Below are 20,159 nucleotides of genomic sequence, written 5' to 3'. Positions count from 1 at the left end.
CCGCTTCCGGGGTCCCAATAGCGTAACCGTGCTTGTTCGCGGCCCATAACTGCCAAGGGACGGTTCGTGCCATAAGTTATCGGGACGCTTGGCTGCCGTGACATTTTTCATCGACCAGACGGGAAATCGAAGGGTGTGAATGGTGGATGAAATTCGGGATTTCTAACGGTGAAAATTCGGCCCCGTTGAGAGTGACTGAATGACGGCGTTAACGGTCGATTAAATAGGAAATGGGTGAAATTTGGGCGCCGCTTGTAAAACAGATGGAATTGTAGAGTTCCGATACTTACGTATTAAGACTATCGAAAACTTTTTCTTTTTTTAACATCGGTCATACGAAACAGGATTTAAGAATGTTGATAATTAAATGTGATTCTTCAGGAGTCTACTACATATATCCTTCTATTCGTATATTAATCTTCCCTTCCTCTGATTTCTACTAAACTATTACATTTCAATCTAAAAGATCTTTTTTGTATCCTCTTGTCAAAATTTCCACCGTTCCTCTTTCTATACTTTTTCCCAGATTTCCTTCGACAAGCTACGAACAAGCGACCCAAATTTCCTACAAGTTACACCATAGGGACGATGTTGCGAAGACAGTGAGTCGTCGATTAAGTCGTCGATGAGCCGAACTTTAATAAAGCAAGCGATTCAACCGTCCCGTTGTATTACGTATTTACGTAACAATGGTTCTCCTCGCGCTTCAGTTGACAAAGTCAAGTCCCACCATCAACGCCATTTCCTTCAGTTCCACGATAATCTACCTGGCACGAAGGGCTTCTTCGCGTAACGACGATTGTCATGCGGAACCTCTGTCGGCGACTGTATATCGCGGCACATCCCTTAATCGCTTTGCAAATGTCGGTCACGGATATCGGTGACATAATCATGAACTGCGTAGTCTGGCGTCCCCCTGGGTCGCCACTGACTCATCCTACTACGGCACAGTTTGATAGGTGGATCCGGCCTCCTATGTCCGGACGACGCATATATCCAAGAACTATATTTTTCAGTGTCAAAAGTAAGACGATTTCCAGCCCTGCGCGCGGTTCTTACGCTATATAGAGCAAAAGGATGAAATCGTAGGATCCGACGCTTGCCTCAGCGACTTTCCTTCGAGTTTTTCGTGGCACGAATCTGGAACCGATGGGACATTCAGTCTAGGGTGTACTTTGGAAATCGATAAAATGTTTTTCCCAGTTTCGAGGGGAAAAAGGGGGATGATGTCGGGTGATAATAGGAATAGTTATTTATTACGTATTTATTGAAGAATGCTAGTTTGAGCATTGAAAGTGTATTTGTTTCGGCATGGATGGTAATGGAAATTGTGAGAAATGTTATTTATTAGGTATTAGGATCGTAGAATGTAGATTGTAGAATGTGAATCGGAATATTGAAAGTGTAATCTTTTTGGTGTAGAAGGTACATGATGCGTGATTCACATGTGTGAGGCAGATAGGAATCGTTGTATTTGTGCGAGTCATGCGATATATTCTAGAAAAAGAGTATCTGGATGGAGAATTGGAATACAATCAAAAGTTTGTCCGAGCGAAGCTAAGATACGATTCTCTCCCCCAACCAGAGAATCGATGTATTGAACTTACTTTCCTATCATTGCGTTTTATCTCCGCCTGCGAGAGGTACGCGGAATAGCTTTTAATCGCTTGCCAATATTTCAAATAATATATCAGCACCAATAAGTAACCAATGTACACTTATGAAATGCAATCTATTATCGATACTTTGTCCTATTCGCTGTTAAAAGCTTTTACTTTAATAACATCGATCTATTGCTTCATTTATTTTTCATAAGATCGTCGATTTAGCTGTGGTAAATGTTATGCCCGATTAGCACCAACAAGACGAGCACCATCTCCAAATCGGAAAGAATCGGACGAGGTTTAACTAGCCCCGTAAATTTATCTTAGCTTAAATGGTACGTTACACGGAAGAAATTCTACGTATCGCGGTTTCCGCGATTAGAGAGGAAGACGAGTGCGAATGCGGGCGATGTGGTAATTCTCGAGAAGGAAACACAGCAAGACTGATTCATTTTCGTTGAACTTAGATAACAATAAATACCCATTTTCCTTTTCGCCCTTCTTCCCCGTCGCCGGTATCTTTAATCAGATTTAAGAGAGCTCAGCCAGAAAACCGCTTCTCTGTCTTCCTGGCCGAGCGCGTAATCGCCTCGCGCTCTTGTTTAACAGCCCGGGCCATCTCTCTGAACCCTCTTCGTGTGCAATACGCGCAATTACGGTTGTTCGAGTAACCGGGAATCGCTATCCGGACCCGATATTTAACTCGCGTTCTCGTGACGCTTTATATCCGCGCGGTGACCCCGCAAATTGCTACGTGCCAGGATGACAAAAGAACGCCGGTGGAACGGACAGAGGAAAGGGAAACGAGCGGCCGCGCCGCGCCAGCAATTAACCCGTTGTTAATTAAATTAACCAAATTACAGACACGACTGGGGGGATTCTTTTCCGCGGCTTAAATTAAGCGACCCGAACCCGCAATTCCTTGCAGCCGCGCGCCACTGCATTTACCTCGCAGCGTTTATTCTCTCTCTCTCTCTCTCTCTCTCTCTCTTGCTATCTCCCTCTTTCTCTTTCTGGTCGACCAGACGAACCAACTATTTACTCTGTGTACGTCTGACGCTTTACCTCCATATTTTCTTTTTTGCTCGCGAGATCGTTGGCTGCTGTAAAGTTTCGAACTGTTTTACGGAAACCTTCGTTGCCAGCTTTAGTTACGAGATTCCTATTGTCAGCGCTGGGATGAAATGGTATTTTTAAATCGAGATGTAAGCTCCTGTCGCTGCATTATAGTGAAGTTATACCATGTTGCAAAATTGTCTTTGGTTATCTAAATGATTACAGTGGAACTTCGTAATGAGAGTCTAGTTAGCGTCCGACTAGTGTCTAAATCTACTTATGTGAACGTGAAATCTTGTTATACGATTAAAAATATCTAAAACCCGCTGATATTACTTATACACGGGTCTTCGTCTAATATATTATTCCATTTGAAAAGAACAAATCCAGAAAGCTTGTAAAACGTACGTATTGTAGACGTATGAATCACAGGGAAATTGTAAGGAATCATACGAAGGAAAGAAGAATATCGGCAGTCGTGAATGGCCCATTTCAATGAAAAGAGCGTATTCCTTCCATTCTTATCCGTATATCGAACATTTATATTCGTTAATAAAACTACTATTCCACCTCGAAGTCGTGACAACCTGCACCTTTCTTCAGACGTTAATTACCCAAGCGAGACCCATCGCAGAAAGAATTTTACGAGTCTACTTATATCTCGTAGCAGTCGTTCGAAATCTGACAAAGCTGCACTTCCACGAGTCCAATTACACCGAAACAGTTCCAGCGGACGGTCGAGCGCAATTCTTCAGCGCCAATATCGCGGTGCTGGATCTCGAAAAGAATCTCTTGGTGGCACGATTTCGAGGCAGCGCGTATCGCGTGAACCAATCGACCGGGTATATTTTCGTCAGGCCACGCCATAAAACGAATCACGGTGGAAGGAGTAAGCGAGACGGAACCTGGTGGACCAGAGTCCGGTAGCAAGACAGGCATTGGCTGCCGGTCGACAAGACAACATGCAACGAATTCCTCGTTAATTGAGATGCCATGGACGACTCACCCTTTAACCGGCTTCTGAGGCCAACAATAAATACTCGTTCTCGTGGCGGTTGTTATCTGGCGACGACGTATCTTCATCCAGATTCAGGGTAAAATGCCGGCGGTCTCCGGGAACACCACTTCCACGTATACCAGCTTCCGCCGTCCCTCATTCTTTTCGGTAGTAATATCACTGTATAATTACAACTTCTGCGGTTACGACGAGGGCCAGCCCAGGCATTTTTCTTATCTCCCTGTTGGTCCGCCTGCAGGAGCCGCTCTCGCATCTCCTCGTAGCCTTGGCCACGGCCACTTATAGCAAACATAATAGGGTTCTATTCCGAGACCAGGTTTTCTTATCTGATGTACCGCGACCGGCTTCTCCCGGGACGGACACTTATATGGCCCGTGTAGAGGAGCACGATGCTCCGCCATTCGACCAGGCATTTTCCTTATTGGCCCTCTTGCAGCCACTCCGCCCAGCAACCCTCTTGCAGCCAACTCATCGCTGTCGTTTTCTTTCCCGTAGCTTTGCGACCACCGAGACAATTCGACTACTTTTCTGAATATAGGTCTGGCGTTTCTACTAGTTTCTACTGGCTCGCAGCGGTAGTCGTTTTTCGGGATTATGGTACTGGTAGCTCTGGTGACCTGGAAAATGTATGAGAGGTTAGATTTGGAAGATTTTTCGAGTTGTTCGGGTTTCGGTATGAGGAGTGCGTCGCGCATGACTTTCACATGATTTTGGAGAGTATATGGAGTATTTAAACTGCGAAGTTGTAAGTAGCTATTACAGGTATACGGTCAAGTTGATGAGTTGAGCGGTGATTGTGTAATCTGCGCGAGTGTGATAAGTTTCATGACGATTTCTTTAAACTTACGCACGGTAAATACAAAGAGACATGGATGTATTAAGGAATCTATAGTATCGACTAAATTTGAAAGATTAAAAATACTCGAACTTCGTACACCTGGTGGAATATATTTTATAATCATTAAAATTTCGGAAACGGCAAATGGAAATTAAGGGAGGAATATCGTTTTAATCCCCGTATAAACACTGTATTGTATAATTAATTTGACAAAATGAATTATTTGGACCATACATTATGAATTTATTTACGTTTATTATTATAAAATCTAGATATAACAGTAGTTATAAATCTAAATTACGTGTATTTTCCTTTCACCAAACGTTGAATCAGAGTTCGCTGTAACGCATCTCTATATCTTGCGATTCTCGACGATGAAAGAACTAGTCAGTCCAGAGGGAACGATACTCGACCACGCGTTAAGATTTATATGATTTTTCCCGTAATAATGACGCCGCTTTGCTGTTTATAAATTCATGCGTTCTCGCCGCGGGAAACGAACAATTTATGTGTCTCTGGCGTGCCACTGTCGAACATTTTCCCACGGTGAACGTAACGTTTCTCATACAGTCACCTGGACATACATATATACGTGGTCGCATACGTGTACCTTTCTCTACCTTCTTTTTTTTTTCTTTTTTTCATTCATTGTCCAGGGGCCAATTGGATTTTTTCTCGAGCTGTGCGCGACGCATCGAAATTCTGTCGCGCGACAGAATGTAAAATGTGGGCCAATATCGACGTGTTAAAAGAGAAGATTAAAAGAGAAGTTAGCAAGGGAAACGAAAGTTTGTCGTTTACCTTTTTCGTACACGATTAATTGTTTCCAAATGGAAAAACACAGGAGAGAAAAACATGATAAGTCAGTCATATTTCTCGTATTTTATAGAAGAGCAATTTAAAAAATCGATACGTTGTCAAGCAACTCCACGCCAAAACAATTTTGGTAATTGTTTTCGGGATTAAATATACGATTCTATTATTTAAAAAATATTAATAAGATTCGAGAGTCACATCGATTGTTATCAATTAAATTAAACTAACGTAGTAACTAAACAAATATTGTTTCTTTATTAGAAAAATGTTTTGAGTTTATAATCTATTATTCAATTATTTCATATTAAAATATATTTTTTCAGCCACTTAAGCGACATGAAAATTAAAAAACTAACAAAAGTGGATATATCAGATATCTGTCGCGTGATCTTCAAGTGGAAGAAATATTAATTCGAACAGTAAATTCGATCAAAAGCAAATGGTGTAGCTTAACGTGACCCAAATCATCGCGTCAAAGTTCGTAGTATGATCCGGATTATTCCATGGAGGACGATGTGCAAACGATCATCGCATTGGTATCGATGTCGTGTCCTCAAATCTTGATGAAGCTGGTTATAATGCCGGCGATAGCCTGAGATGATTTCCAGAAACTACGCCGTTTGTACAACCACAAATTCTAGCTACCAATTTAGCTAATGACATCTACTTGGAATTCACTGAGGCATTAGTAAATGATTCTCGATAAGTCATGTTCTTACGACGTTATCCATATTAATCGTCTAATCGGAAATTGATTAAAATCTGCGATAATAGCGATCACGATATCTCTAAAATGTTATGAAAATTCGAGTAAGAAATTTAAAAATTGTTCCTGACGCGGTTATACTCTTAAATTGGCTAATAGGTCGTTATTGGTGTTAACTATGTCTAACCGAAAATCCATTAAAACGATTGTATTTTACGATAATCATGAAACTGATTATAATTAGAAGTGAAATAGCAAATGATATGAAACAGCAAAATCTAACTTTTCTTTTTTAGCGGAAAAGGAGCCAAACTTCATACGGTATGTGGCGAGAAAGAAATTATATAAACATTGAAATAATTTATCGCAGTGTTTCGAATTATCGCAAAGCAGCGCTATCCTCGTGAAAGTCAATTAGACTTTGATTTTAAAAAATAAAAGTATAATACACAAATAAATAAATTTTACGCGTCCACAAAAATATTTTACCTTTTACTTCTCCTTCGAATCTGTAAAAATGGGGAACGTTGAATGTTCATAGCGCTTAAATTATAAATGATATAAGTGCGAAAGTTAATAAAAATGCATCTTCTATTTCTATCAGAAATGTTTATCTTTGACATCTGTATCGTTTATCTCACATAAACTCCTCGATTCGCGTTATCTCAATTTACTATCGCATTATCAACAAAACACAAAGGAAAGTGAAGTAGGAGATCTAGAAATGAAGTTCTTAAATATCCCCTAAAATAGGAACGGCTCTAATGAAACGGAACAAACTTGAGGAATTCGTGCCTTGCGATAAAATAACCTGAAGCTGGGAGTAACTGGGAATCTTGAAATATGCGGCTAGAGGTGGGAACGCTACGGGCTTCCGGTTACCGGGCGGCAATTAGTCGGTATTATTAAAAGGAAAAATTTATACGCCGGGTCCACGGACGTCTGGCGGGTGTTTGCTAAATTGTTTCGCATTCTTGGCCGCCGTTAATAGAATTACTCGAGTTTCGACGCGATATTCTGCAGACGGTGAATGAATTAAGACCGGAACGAACGAGAGAAAGAGAGGCGGAGAGGAAAAGAGAGATACAGAGATGAGAACGAACTCTGGGTCCGTTTTAACGGTGTCCTTCCGGCGATTCCGCGTTTTCGAATCAATCGAGTTACAGCCAGTGAATGAGGAAAATGCGCGAGTAATTGCGAACGATGCTGGCGAGGCTGTAAATTTGCCAAAAATCGCGAACCGGTTAATTAAGGTCGGCTTGATCGGAACAGCCACCAAGATGAGGGCGCGATCTCATCGAGTTTAATTAAACTTGGCTGATGATCATCTTCTCTTCTTTTTAATCATTTAATTTCATAATCTTTCTATGCCCATCTTTCATATTTTTCTATATTTTTAGAATATTTTAGAATTGTTTTATTTTATTTGTACTTTAGAATTGGCTCTTCTCGTATGGCGACAAAATCCTATAAATAATGCTTCACATTTTTCCGCAAAACTTTGCTAACGACCACTTTCCATTCTCTCTAATCACGTCATTTTGATACAGTATCCTTCGTATCTTTCTGTATTTTTAGAACATTTCGGAATTTTTAGTTTGGCTTTTCTTATACGATGACGAAATCTTGTGGATCCTTCGTGTTTTTGTATCGAAGCGTCGAAGGAACATAACTTTGATGGAACTCTCTCTAACCTTTACTCTTCCATCTCGTCGTTCTTTTCTTTATCAACTCTTTTCGTCGTTCTTTCTTTTCCTCTTTTGTCATCCTTTACAGATCGTCCTTTCTCATTTTCTCTTCTTTATCTTAATTTAACACGAATACGAAAGGGTCACCTAGCGACCTCGTTATCTCACAAGAATACCAATCACTTTAGTTACGATAACTTTAATTACATTCGTGTTGAGTATATCGAGAATTTATTCTCCTTTTTAATTTTTCTCGAAAAAAAGGACATTGCACGTGTGTTAAAGTAGACACGCGGCAGAAAGTTGGCTGACCATCGGGCGACGAGTTTCCTCGTCAAAAACAGCCAGCCATCGCATTGCTATCAGCGTCCTTAATGCCGAAACTTTTGCGCTGGCTGTGCTATCTGCGCCAAATAAACGAATTTGCCAGGAGTTAGCCGGGATAATAAAGTTCCTCTCTCTTCCCTCTGCTCTTCTTTTTTTTTTCTCTGCTGCCCCTTTGTTTTTCACCTTCTTCCCTCCACCTCGTGGGACTACGCGAGACACAGAACAAACAACACAGCGCGTGGAGAAGTTGCGGACAGTGCGGGCTGATAACGATTCCTCGGTGAAAATAAAAGGACCAGGGAAGAGTAATGATACCCATAGTTGTAAACTTTCGGCCGAGTGGACCGTGTACGACGATATTCGAGAGTTACGTTAAGACGTAGGTGATAAAGATGGCAAGTCGAAATACTCAGGATAGGGGGATAGGTTTTATAACGGCCAGGTGTCGAGTGGCCATTTCCTCAGGAAACCCATAGTCTAGGGTTGTTCGACCATCTAAACACGTTCAATCTCTAAACCTTATTCGTTCTTATCTCTTTTCCTTTATTATCGTCTTTTAGTGGTAGCGTTTGGTAACATATCGATGTAGAAAGCTTGTAAGCAATAAAATTGCTTAGCAAAACAATCAAAGGTTCCCATCTATTTAGACAACGAATAAAAAAGATAAAACAAATATTAGGAAATACTCAGAACCTAAAACCTGCCTGATAACCCATACCCGCTAAGAATACGAGAAAAGACAAATATAATCAATGTCTACAAATTCCCGAAACTTTCTAAACATCCCCTCGTCTGTTTCCCCCGTTTCCTCTCTTCAAACGATGTGTATGATAATTAAACAGGCACAAAGAGCTTCAAAAAAGGAAGAGGGTGAACAACCAAGCGCCGACAAAGAGAAGCCAGAAGCTTCCCGACGGCTCCTCGTCGCTGTCCTTCGGCAATGGAGTCAGTCGACCTTAGAAACAAGCACAAAAGACCGTGTTCCGACGATCAGCTCGTTCATCCTTCTGCTCTGAATCCACCCTATCTATCCACGACTACGTCTCGCCCCTTTCGCGATCAAACGCATGTCCCACGTGTCGTCCCGTTTGTCATTCTGCGATTGAAAACGGGACCTACTGTCATGTCACTGGTACCGGCCACCCGTCAGGTGATGCTTCAGGGTGCGTTTCAACTTTTTTGGCCGCTTCTCCGCTTTGTAGCACGTTTAAGCGTGGTTCTAACTGCGGCACGACCATTGAGAGAAATTGGGGTTGATGATTTTTTAGGGGAACATGTGACGAGAGATAATTCTTTAGATTCGGCGGTTGGTATTGTTCGAATTTTAAGGTATGCGAGAAAGATAAAGAAGACAGATAGGAATATTGGATCGTTCTACGACTAATGCGATTCTTTCTCGGTACGAACATAAGGCGAAGATGGTTAACTATAATATATCCGTCGACAATGTAATTTTCGTCGTTTGAAGAATTGCAAATTAATAATGATGTAAGCCAGTCCATTGTTTTCATAAAATAGTAAGATTATAAGTTAATTAAGTATAGTACGCTAAGGGGATGGTATCTTTAAAAAGTTAAGATACGTCGCTAAATTGAGATATTAAAAATCTTGACGTACACCATTTCTAATCATTTGCTGCGATCGCTTGATACTTTTCTATTAAATTTCCTGTTCCTAGCAATTTTATTCGAATTTATCCTACGAAGAAATTCTAGAGAAACTGCTCTCTCAATATTGCAATTATTCCAGACATCGAAATATAGCAGCGTCTCCTGAGCGTGATATTAAAGTTCCAAGAAACGGTTCGCAGAAAAATGTTTGATTTCCGGCAAAATAGAGGCATTCGTGGCCCTCGAAGGCGTTTCCAAATGCTGCGATTTGATTGAAAGTTCCGGCGCGCCAGTTGAAGACAAATGGCCCCGGCAAGGTCACCGGAAACGCTCTCAGGGCCGCGTTGTTTTTGCCCTCCGCTTTCAAACTTTCGATTGCCCTCGAGGAAGTTTGCCAGCGCCTCCGGCAAGGGAATTCCTCTTTTCACGGAGGAAAATCATTCAGCAAGGTCATCGGTCTCGCGCAACATCCTCGCTGATGTTTCCATTTACCGACTGATTAAAGCAGCATTGAAAAATCTCGACTTTCTAAAAAACTACGATATAATATATGTATATTGCATAAAATATTTCACCGCGATCAAACCGGAAAAGGCACGATAAACGTTGTTTCGCGTGTATATATAAAGCTCGGCTAATTGAATATTTATTCATTTGTAATTAAAATGAATCATCCTTCTCGTCTATACACTAATCCAATTGTAATCAGCTGCATTTTCCCCTAGCGATAAAATTACAATTAATGAAAAACAAGTAACAATACGATGAACGAAAACCGGCCGAATAATTCAATTTCGATCAAACAGACGTAGACGCGTTTAGAATGGAGAATCGAGCTAAATATCAACCGCGAGAACTCGACGAATTTTTAATGAAAATGCTCGCGACTGATCGATATCTGGCGCACGCGGAATCATAGCCCTCGATGGAGCACATCGTCGTTCTTCTCTCTCTCTTCTTTCGTTCCCATTCGTTTTGCGAGCGTGGAAAACTCGCGCCCAATGCCGGATGCATTATCGAAATATTATGACGTTTGGTGTCCGGTTTCATCTGATCTTCCATTACGTAAATTAACCAGCTTTACATTTGGAAACGGTATGTGACCTGCTTCGGGCCAAGTAGGATCAATACCTGATAACGTACGCGACTGGACGCTCGATAGAATAATGAATGATAATGCACGATAATTATTCGCTTAATCGTCCGACTTAATTATTGAAATTGCACGGTCAATCGTTCAGTCAGTCGTGCTGCTATAATTAACGGTATCGTTTCACACCGAGTCTTGTCGCGACTTTATGCTCGAGTTGAATCGCCGCAGTTATTTTTATCTTGAAAAAGGATTGCTTGCACGAAGGTGATCGCCGTGTAAAATTATTCTACACGATGACAACGCACGCTAAGAAAAGGAATCATCGACGACCGTGAAACGCTGCTAATCAGAAACTCGAACGAGCCCTAGATTTAATTCGTGCGTTCAACGCGAAATGGAAAATTAATTTCAATGGTCGCGATGAAAATAGAATACTCCATGTCGTTTTGTTCAAATTCTCCTCTGCTATTTTCTCTGCTCCCATTTTGCCCCTTTTTCCTACCCATTACATGCTTATTTATTTGTTCGTTTGATTACCTTTGCCTCTTTTTTTTAATATCTAAAAATGATACTTCGGATCGATTGAATTGAACACGCGAGATTGGTTATCCGATGCCTCTGTTGCGTAATGGGAAACGGAGAAGTAGAAAATCGAGGATAACGAAGCATGGAGTGTGGTATGCCGATGTAAGAATAAAATCTTTTCGTTTGGAACAATTGTATCGTCATTTAGAAAGATCAAGAAGAATTTTGTCGTTTCACTCTCATAGCCAAGAATGATAAGTTTATAATATTTTTTGCTACGACGATCAAATGATTCCTTTTAACGAAAAGCGCACAGGGGTTTCTAAAGTGTTAAACATTTGCATTTTACGTTTCTTGTGATACGGTTCATTGTTAAATTGTTGCTTTCTTTTGTTAAATATTTTCAAAAAGTGAAATGCTTTCTTTCGACACAGCGATCCTGTTGGAATATTTCGAGCCGCTGACGAGGAGACAAACGATGTTTCGAGCGTTCGCGAAGGAAAGCTTTTGTAAGCGGTTCGAGAAGCGGACATAGTATAAACAGCGGTCCCAAAGCGGTCGATGGCAAATTAGTGCGTGCTCTAAACACGCTGGAAGCCTATGTTAAGGCGTACAGGTACACTTAACCGGGCGCAATCATGGCCCAGTATTTACCTTGTCCGACCTGCTATCGGGTTAATGCGGCTCACGGTGAAATTAGTTTCGCTAATTTAACCCTGATAATGCGCCGATACCGTTTGATTGATCGTCCGTTGCCCACGAGTTACAGCGTCGCGTTCGATCCCGCGGATCGATCAACCAAGATCGCGATGGATTTGCGACTCTGCTGATTTTCGCAAACAAGTTTCAGCTGAAATTGGATGGCGACGACTCCGATGGGTTAACTTCGTATTCCGAGTCCTCGTTAGACAGAAAATTAAGGAATTCGCCGTTTAATGTCCTAATTATTCTTCCTTTATTTTTTTGTTCCGAAATAGCTAAGTGATCATCGAGATTCAGATTTAAAGTTTGAAGCATTGAACAGAGGAGATCGATCATTTTCCGCTTAGTGTCGTTTCAGACGCGTTTTGAAACGTACAGCAGACTCATCTTTGATTGCCTGTGTGATGGAAAACAAAAAGGACCGACAACGTAGAGAGCAACGCTGGAGAAACATGGTCTGTATAAACACTTTTTCACGATTTCTTTAACAGTCCAATCGAACGGAATGAAAGAAAGCCTGGGATACAGCGTAAGGCACTTTGTCCATTTGGAGTATCCTATTTCCGTTACCTTGAACAACACAGTAAAAAGGATTCTTAAATGTTTTTCTGCTAGTTTGGATGAAGATGCGGAAAGACTGTCCAGATAACTGAAATACCTTGAAAGTCATTCTATTATAAAACTCGATATTTAATACGTAATTTTGTACGTATACTACAAAGGATTATATTGGGAATAAACGTTGCTGGATATAGGAATAGGTGAAAGTAATTTATTACCGCGGAAGGATATTTACGGCGAGTTAGCAGCATCCATTTGGAAACTAAGAGGAGACGGTGCTAATCAGGTCGGTTGGATATCATCGATTCGTCGTTAAGCGGAAATTTCTGCGCGAACTAATTATTCCCGTCGGTAGGAATTACACGACGCTTTTCCGATTCAATGGTAGCTCTCAAATATCACGGAATTTCACCACCGAAATGCGGAAACCTATCGAACTCTTAGATTCCCTAATCTTCTCGTATTCGACATTTTCTTTATATTCGACGATCATAAGCGAGAAACGTGGTGATAAGTATATTTTTGCTGATTTTTTGATTTTAATTACTATTATCTTATTGTAAATATTAGCGAACGATGAAAACCCAGCGTACGTTTTAGCGTAATTGAAAGATCTCAAATTTCACATTCGAAGGTACTAAATTTTTTATACAGCAAAGTGTATTCAGTACAATAAATTTTTCGCAATTTCTCTGCATTTTCAGAGGTTTTTTTTTATACGTTTAAATAAAAAAAATCGTTCCGAAAAAAGAAATAGCTAGAAATTGGAGAGAAACGATCGTATTTTTTCAAATTTACCTCGATACATCGAGCGCCTTGCGACGATATTCGGACGATTGGCTCACACGAGATGCAGTTAAACGATTCTTTATTTATGTATTCCGCAACGAAGGGATGATCGTGGCCAAGGTTCCTCGTTGTTCCCAGCCCGGCTGCAACTCCGGAAACTTGTCCAATTAATTTTAAAAGGTTCTCGAACGGAAGGAAACTTTTAATTACGCAATCTGCCTGTCAAGAATCCTAATTTTCGTGAATTTTTTATCGCTACTCGTGTTTCTTCGAAGTGTCGAGTGGAAAATAAACGGGAGAAAGGTTGGAGATGATTAAATGACGATTACATGGGCAAACAGTGTTGGAAAATGAAATAAACTATCCAAGAAAGACGTACACGAATATTTACCAAGTACTAGAGAACGTCGAATATCGTAATGGCTAACAAAGGTATTCGATTAAGCCACTCAGAACGTAAAGTAATTGTATAACGCCATTTTAAGGCCAGAGAAGAGTGATCACGTTGGAAATATTTTTTAAAGTTTACTTTCGAATTTATAAGCCTTGTATACATTCTTCTGCTTTAATAAATAAACTTACAGAAATTATTTTTATGAATGAATCTAGCAATACACAAAATTACAAATTATATTGGTTAAAATAGTTGCTGGGTTCACGAGCATTCGAACGACTTCCTAGTCAAACTTTCCCGAGTCGTTTGGCTAAAATAGCATAATAATCGTATTCCCGAGATAATTTTGATGGGTCGCGACTATTGCAGCGACACAATATTCTGCGAAGACGAAGGCTGAAAGGAAGCCCCGGTAGCAAGTAGCAGCAACGAGCGAATCCTTGCCAGGGCTCGTTTGTACCTTCTTCGTTGCTGTTTATATTTAATCTAGCAGCAACGTTTAGGGCCTTATTTCTGCTTAACTAAGCGTTTCTGTGCATTCCACTAGGCAAAGTTTGTACAAGTAGAAACTCGACGGCGTTACTTCCACGCCATTCAGTAATTCCCAACGGAGCTACCTCCAAGAAGGCTAATAGCCAGCCGAAGCGATGCTCGCTCCCTTTTAAGATTTATTAAAACGTACGTTCGTGCAGTGATAAAAAGAACATTTCCGCCTACTTTCACTATTCTCTAAATAACATGTGACATTTTGACATGCAGTTAGTTATACGCTTTGAAACGTTTCAAACGCTGAAAGCTGAAAGATTCGAATCGTTTCGAATATGCTTCGATACGTGAGACTTTTGAAAAATTTTGTAAATTTTCAACTGCGACGCTTAATGGATTACGAATCTTTAAAATTCTAAATTCTAAATCTAAATTTCTAACTATATTATATTCTATCTTCGATATTTTATATAAGTTACTAACAAGATCTTCAAATTTTGATCGAAAATATATCATACACAATGTAAGTATGAGATACTTAGCAAGACTTTCGACTTTTTACTCGATAAGGATGATCTGACCCTTCGTTCGAATCGCCAGTCTTTCGAAATTAATTTGCCTTCATTATCCTCTAGTTCTGTGATTACAGAATTACCTGACCAACAAATGATCTGATAAACAATTGAAGAATTTAAAGTATCTACGACTCGAACGCCCCTATCAATTAACCAAAATAAAAAATCACCGTTAAACATTGTTACAAGGCAGAGGGTAAAAATCGATTCGTCCACGTACTCGTCTTTCGTTCTTGTTTTTATCGATTACGAACGTTAGAAGCTCTCAAGGCAGAAAGGAAAAACGAGACGGTCGAATCATTACATGCTGGATACACACGATGGCACGAGAAAAGGGGAGAGGGTGGAAAAAGAAACAGGTTGGACGGAGTAGAGAAAGAGAGAGAGAGAGAGAAAATTGTAATTTTCCAAGAGGCTCCCAGCGAGGTTGAGAGGGTTTTTACAGCATTATTAAAAAAGGTGTGTTTCACGGGCGGGGATAACGAAACTTCCGCCAGCGCGGGGCTCGCCTCCGGGCGTAAGTGGTGCTTTAAAAATTAACCGGGAGTATTATATAGTTTTTTACAGCACGGGCACCTTGGTCGGCCTTTCTGCCGCGTTTTATGGACCGCCAGAACGAAAATCCTATCTTTGTCTGCTCTCTGCTCTGCTACTCGTTCTCGATGCCGAACGAACGAAACGTGTCACGAGAACGCGTTACGCTCGGCGTAACGAGGCGTTATCCCGGTCGCTAAGATGTATCCAATAAAGCGTCAAGCGTTAAATTCCGTTCGCGTCGCGGCCGAGAATTTCGCAGCCGCGAAATTCACAGTGACGGTCTGCTGGATGGAAAATTCATCGGCGCCGCTTGCAAGCATCGAGCTGCTCGTGCCTGTTCTTAATCGCGAGCGAACGATCCTCGTGTTAAAATCGTCCAGTGACTTGATCGTATTGGCACGACGTTCTCGTGAATTATTCCGTTGGCTCTGGTACACGAACTACTGGATTAACATCGCGCCGCTCGGAGAAGTTTCGAGTATTTCATTTTCGAGTTATTACGTTCTTCGTTTAATTACGATCAGACGAAACGATGTCTAATAACGGTTTAATGGAACGAGTTTAAGATGGCACAGGGTAATTCGGCGTTTGGAATTTCAACAAATCTTGCATTTAAAATAGATGACCATAGGTGGTTTTGAAAAATCAGTAGATTCAGATCGATGAATTCGTGAGAGAATAAACTACGCGTTTACTTAAAGGGAGAAACGTAATACCCTTTCAGAGACCGAAGATCGCTTTGAAATCTCAAAAACGCATCAAAGCGAAGTAAGTTCGCAACATATTTTCGTATAACGTGTAAAACTTGCCATGGAGTATCTTGCGTATGCGAGAAATAAGGAAACAAGGATTTTTCGCACATATATTTCCCACGACTGGAATACACGTGAAAAGGAAGGTAGAGGCAGGAGTTTGAAATTTAATGGACGTTCAGTGGCGCAGCCTGTCTGACCCATGACGTAGTAATTCTACTTGCCACGGTCGCGCTGCAGGCAGCCAATCGCGAATCGAATGAAAAGCAGATTCACACTTCATAAACGCGTTCTGAAAGTTACACAAACAATGTGAAACAATACGGGGAACGAAACAGGGGGCAGCAATTACTCCAATTAAACTCTCATTACGGTCTGAAAGGCATCGGTCCATTAGCCTCCCATTCCAGGCGCTGTTTCGGGGGAAACGACGGAACAAAAGGATCCCCCGTAAAAATCCTTCGATCCACCTTGAAATAACCAGAGGGAATCTATTCCGGCAACGGGCATTAATCATAATTAAACCCATCAGGCGTTGCTGTTTCGCCTATGGCGACGCGAACAAAGGATACAGGCCGGATATGTTTTGCGGGAGGGTACGCGCGGAAAAACGAATCGAAAGGGCCGAATGGGAGATGCGAAACGAAAATGGAGGAGAGGGAGAGGCCGAAAGAGGAGAACGTCGATCGGTATGCATTTCCTCTAGCGACTGCACGCCACTCTTATTGGCCGGCGCGGCGCACTCAGCGTTATTGAATTACGATACGACGGATCCATCGCCCTGTGCAAGAGGATCGCCGTTGAGAGATTTTCTATTAAATGTAAATACCGTGTCGCACTCGTGCACAGTTCCGTGATTCGTCGTGCACGGTCGTGAAACCGTTCGTTTTACGTTACGGCCTCTTAGACACCGAGGGCACCTGGCTGTATGCAATTCGTAGCCAACCAGGCAAAATCTACGTACGTACAGGTCGTAGCTCGCAGCATGAGACAGAACGCCAAGTTTCTTTTTCAAATATCGTTGAAAAACATGCGAGGCTTCAGGCAATTAGTGCTCACTGAGGTTATCGAGCGTGATAGAACGCTAGATAAGACAACATACAAATATGCAGGTTCGAGCATCGTAGTAGCGTACGATGAAAAAGTGTTGGTCGAATTAATTTGTTTCATTTTGTAAGTGCTCGCTTTATATCATTTATCAGAAATTCAATTTATCCAGTAACGTAAATTCTTCTATTCAAATTGGCTAATTCCGCGTATATAAACGCATAATATTCGTTGCATCTAAATTTCCTCGTCTCCTCAAACCACGGATCGTTATCATACTTTCGCCAAGTTGAACGATGCAAACAATTGTCCCCATCTCGAGATCGCTTTACACTGTCTCCTTCTCATCCACCCCCGTCACCAGAGATCGCAACCTGCGACGCATAATAATTCGCGTCAGCGTCGTTTTATCGCGTTAACGCGACCTCTCTGTCTCATCCTGTGTTCTCCCACCCTTTTGGCAGCGATCACCCTATCCAGTCTGCCGTTAGCCAGCACGGGGAAAACTCGTAGGTAGGAAAGAGCGAACGAAGCCGTGGTACGAGGAGTTTGTTGGCGGATGCCAAGGAAACTGTCCAGTTTCTCGCGATTTTACCTGAACGCTTCCTCCCGGCGGAGTTTCCGCAACGATTCATCGTCTCTGTTCCCTTCGGTTTCTCTATCTCGGCGCACTCGTAACTAGTCCCATTCGCCGCGTCTTTGTCTTCGTCCCTTTGCCTTTTGTCTCTCTGTCCACGTTTCTCGTCCCTTTTCATCGTTTCATTCTCGTATCCGCCTTTCTCTGTTGACGTCATCCCGAAACTCAGAGGGGATCGGCCTATCCGACCGCAGGATGGACTGGATACAGAACGGGATACGGTCAGGCCAGGTCTGTTACCGTGGTAACGCGATACAGAAACTAAATTCCGTATGTACCGTCGACTAAGTGCACCTCTGACCAAAATTTCCCTACCTAAGCAAACGTTACGTTAACACTTAAACGGGATTTTGCAATTAATGCCGCTGGTTACGCGCACACGCGCACGCTGTAAATAAAACGCGATCCCTCCAACCCTCTGTTCGAGCTTCGGCCTTTGTGTATTATTCCGTGTTTGGTCTGCGCCGATCTGTATGTCGCCGCACCACGAAAACACCGATCCTCCTTTCACGATCGTTGTTCCGGTTCCTGGTTCCAGTGGAGCTTCCTGAAGGTACTCGTCTGTGTTTTACCGTCTGCAGTAATTCAATAAGGCGATGTAAAAATATTACTGTCGAAACTTGGTGAACTTGAGAAGATTCGTGTGGATGATGAACGATGAAGAATCGAGCGAATTTGTATACCAAAGTATCGACAACGAGAGAGAAGTAACGAGGTGAAATAGGATGCACAGTGCCACGTGGAAATTTGCCTGCGCGTGGCAAGGATGTGTGTTGTGCGTATGAGATATCTACGAACACGAATATGATTGAGAAGTGGGAGGAGAGTTCTGTGAAAATAGTTGCAATTTTTCATACTTTACATACGTTTGCATATAACCTATGCATCTTTGCTCTTCCAAATTTGTTACAAAGATAGACATAGTTAAATAAATAGAATTCCGTAATTTCATTTTTATATTTAACAGATGAAAACCATCTCCGTAACGTCGTAAGAAATTCAAAAGATCTCTGTCTTTAGACTCGGCATTTCCTTTCAGTTTTTTCTTTAGATAGCGTAAAGCGGCAAAGAAGTATTCCACGAGCGGTAACCACGCTAGCAGGGAAGATCGCGCTAAAAATTACATTTTCACGCTTGGCACAAAGCTTCACCCTCGAGGCTACGAATCGCTCCCGATTCCGGCGGGTGCACGCACGTGAGCGTTTCCTCGCCCCCACCCGGTTGTTCGAGCGTCACGGGAAGGGTATCCGGAACGAAATCTCCGCAGACACGTCGTTTCAACGTCCAGGGTATCCGGAATTCTGCTGTCGGAACGAGAACGCAGCTGAAAGACAAGCGTCTCCATCCCTCAACGTTGGTAGGCTCTTCATGCGCCGCGTCAAGACGAGAATCGTCCTCGTGAAAGCGACTGCCGCTTCGTTTGCGCTCGAAAGATGAAAAAATCCCATGGTAAAATTCGGCCTTCGAGTTGTGAACTGCGCAGTTCGTTCGACCACGAGTGGAACACACGGCCGAATTGCCTTCGCCTTTGACGAATTTACTCGTCTATGGGGCTAGTCATCGCGTAAAAATCGCCGCTTTTTGTCAGCCTCCCGCATCGACTCTTTTTATACAAACGGGAGGAGACAGAGCTTTTTTGTGCTCTCTTTTAGGCAGATTATTTCTTAGAGATAGGGGTTGCCATGAATTGGATGGCTGAGTGATTTGGTAAAAGTTCGGGGATTGAAAATGGAATGTGAATGTGTGCTGTTTCGTGATGTGAATGATGGCTTTACTATTTTCAATACTTTCGATAACTGGTATTGATCGAGTAGTTGCAATAGCCGAGTCTTTTTTGTTAATCTTAATTTGACGGTTGAGTCTTGTTAAAAATATGCTCGACAACTGCAACCACGTCATCTGATGGAATTCGAGTTGGTTTCTTGCGCTATTTAATTATTCGATGATGATCGACAAAGTCATTTTCACGCGTCTTTATTACGGTGAATCAGAGAGTTCCGTTTCAATGAATCGTTCGATTTCATCGCAATGAAATCCCCTTCGATTATATTCTGCTATCAAAATTAAGAAATTCTTTATCCGATTTATCCGATCATTACGCGGCGAAGAAGAACATAAAGCAAAATTACAGAACCTCCAACAATGCTCATCTCCTCATATATTAAATAAACTTGTGTCGTAAACCGAGTTCCCATGTGACAAACTTTCTATATTACGTCGCAACGTGCCGTAAATCATCCAATTTCTCGCGATACACTCAATTTCGTCCAATATCGGAAACATTTGGCTAAGCAGAAACGACTGAGCTTTCACGAGTCAAGGTATTAATCGGCGAATTAATTCGCAAGCGTAGCACGGAAGCCAGTTTCCCTGGTCGGCCGCAAGAACTTGTCATTCC

The 20,159-nt window shown here is 41.8% G+C and overlaps 1 protein-coding gene across 2 annotated transcripts in view; it reads right to left on the bottom strand.

The window, feature by feature from the left end:
* The window catches only part of LOC105680705, a 215,163-nt gene that overhangs the window by 61,022 nt on the left and 133,982 nt on the right, over nucleotides 1-20,159 (bottom strand). For both annotated transcript variants that reach the window (XR_002946570.2, XM_033320419.1), the window contains one exon: nucleotides 3,667-4,295. Coding sequence is in view for 1 of the 2 variants with exons in the window: in XM_033320419.1 (XP_033176310.1) it covers nucleotides 3,891-4,295 (405 nt within the window). In the remaining variant the exon portion in view is untranslated. The remainder of the gene's footprint in view (nucleotides 1-3,666; nucleotides 4,296-20,159) is intronic.

The sequence above is a fragment of the Bombus impatiens genome, unplaced genomic scaffold, assembly GCF_000188095.3.
Source record: "Bombus impatiens unplaced genomic scaffold, BIMP_2.2 scf_0317, whole genome shotgun sequence".
NCBI lineage: Eukaryota > Metazoa > Arthropoda > Insecta > Hymenoptera > Apidae > Bombus > Bombus impatiens.
Note: the sequence above shows the minus strand (reverse complement) of the source record. Positions and strands in the feature narration are given on the sequence as shown.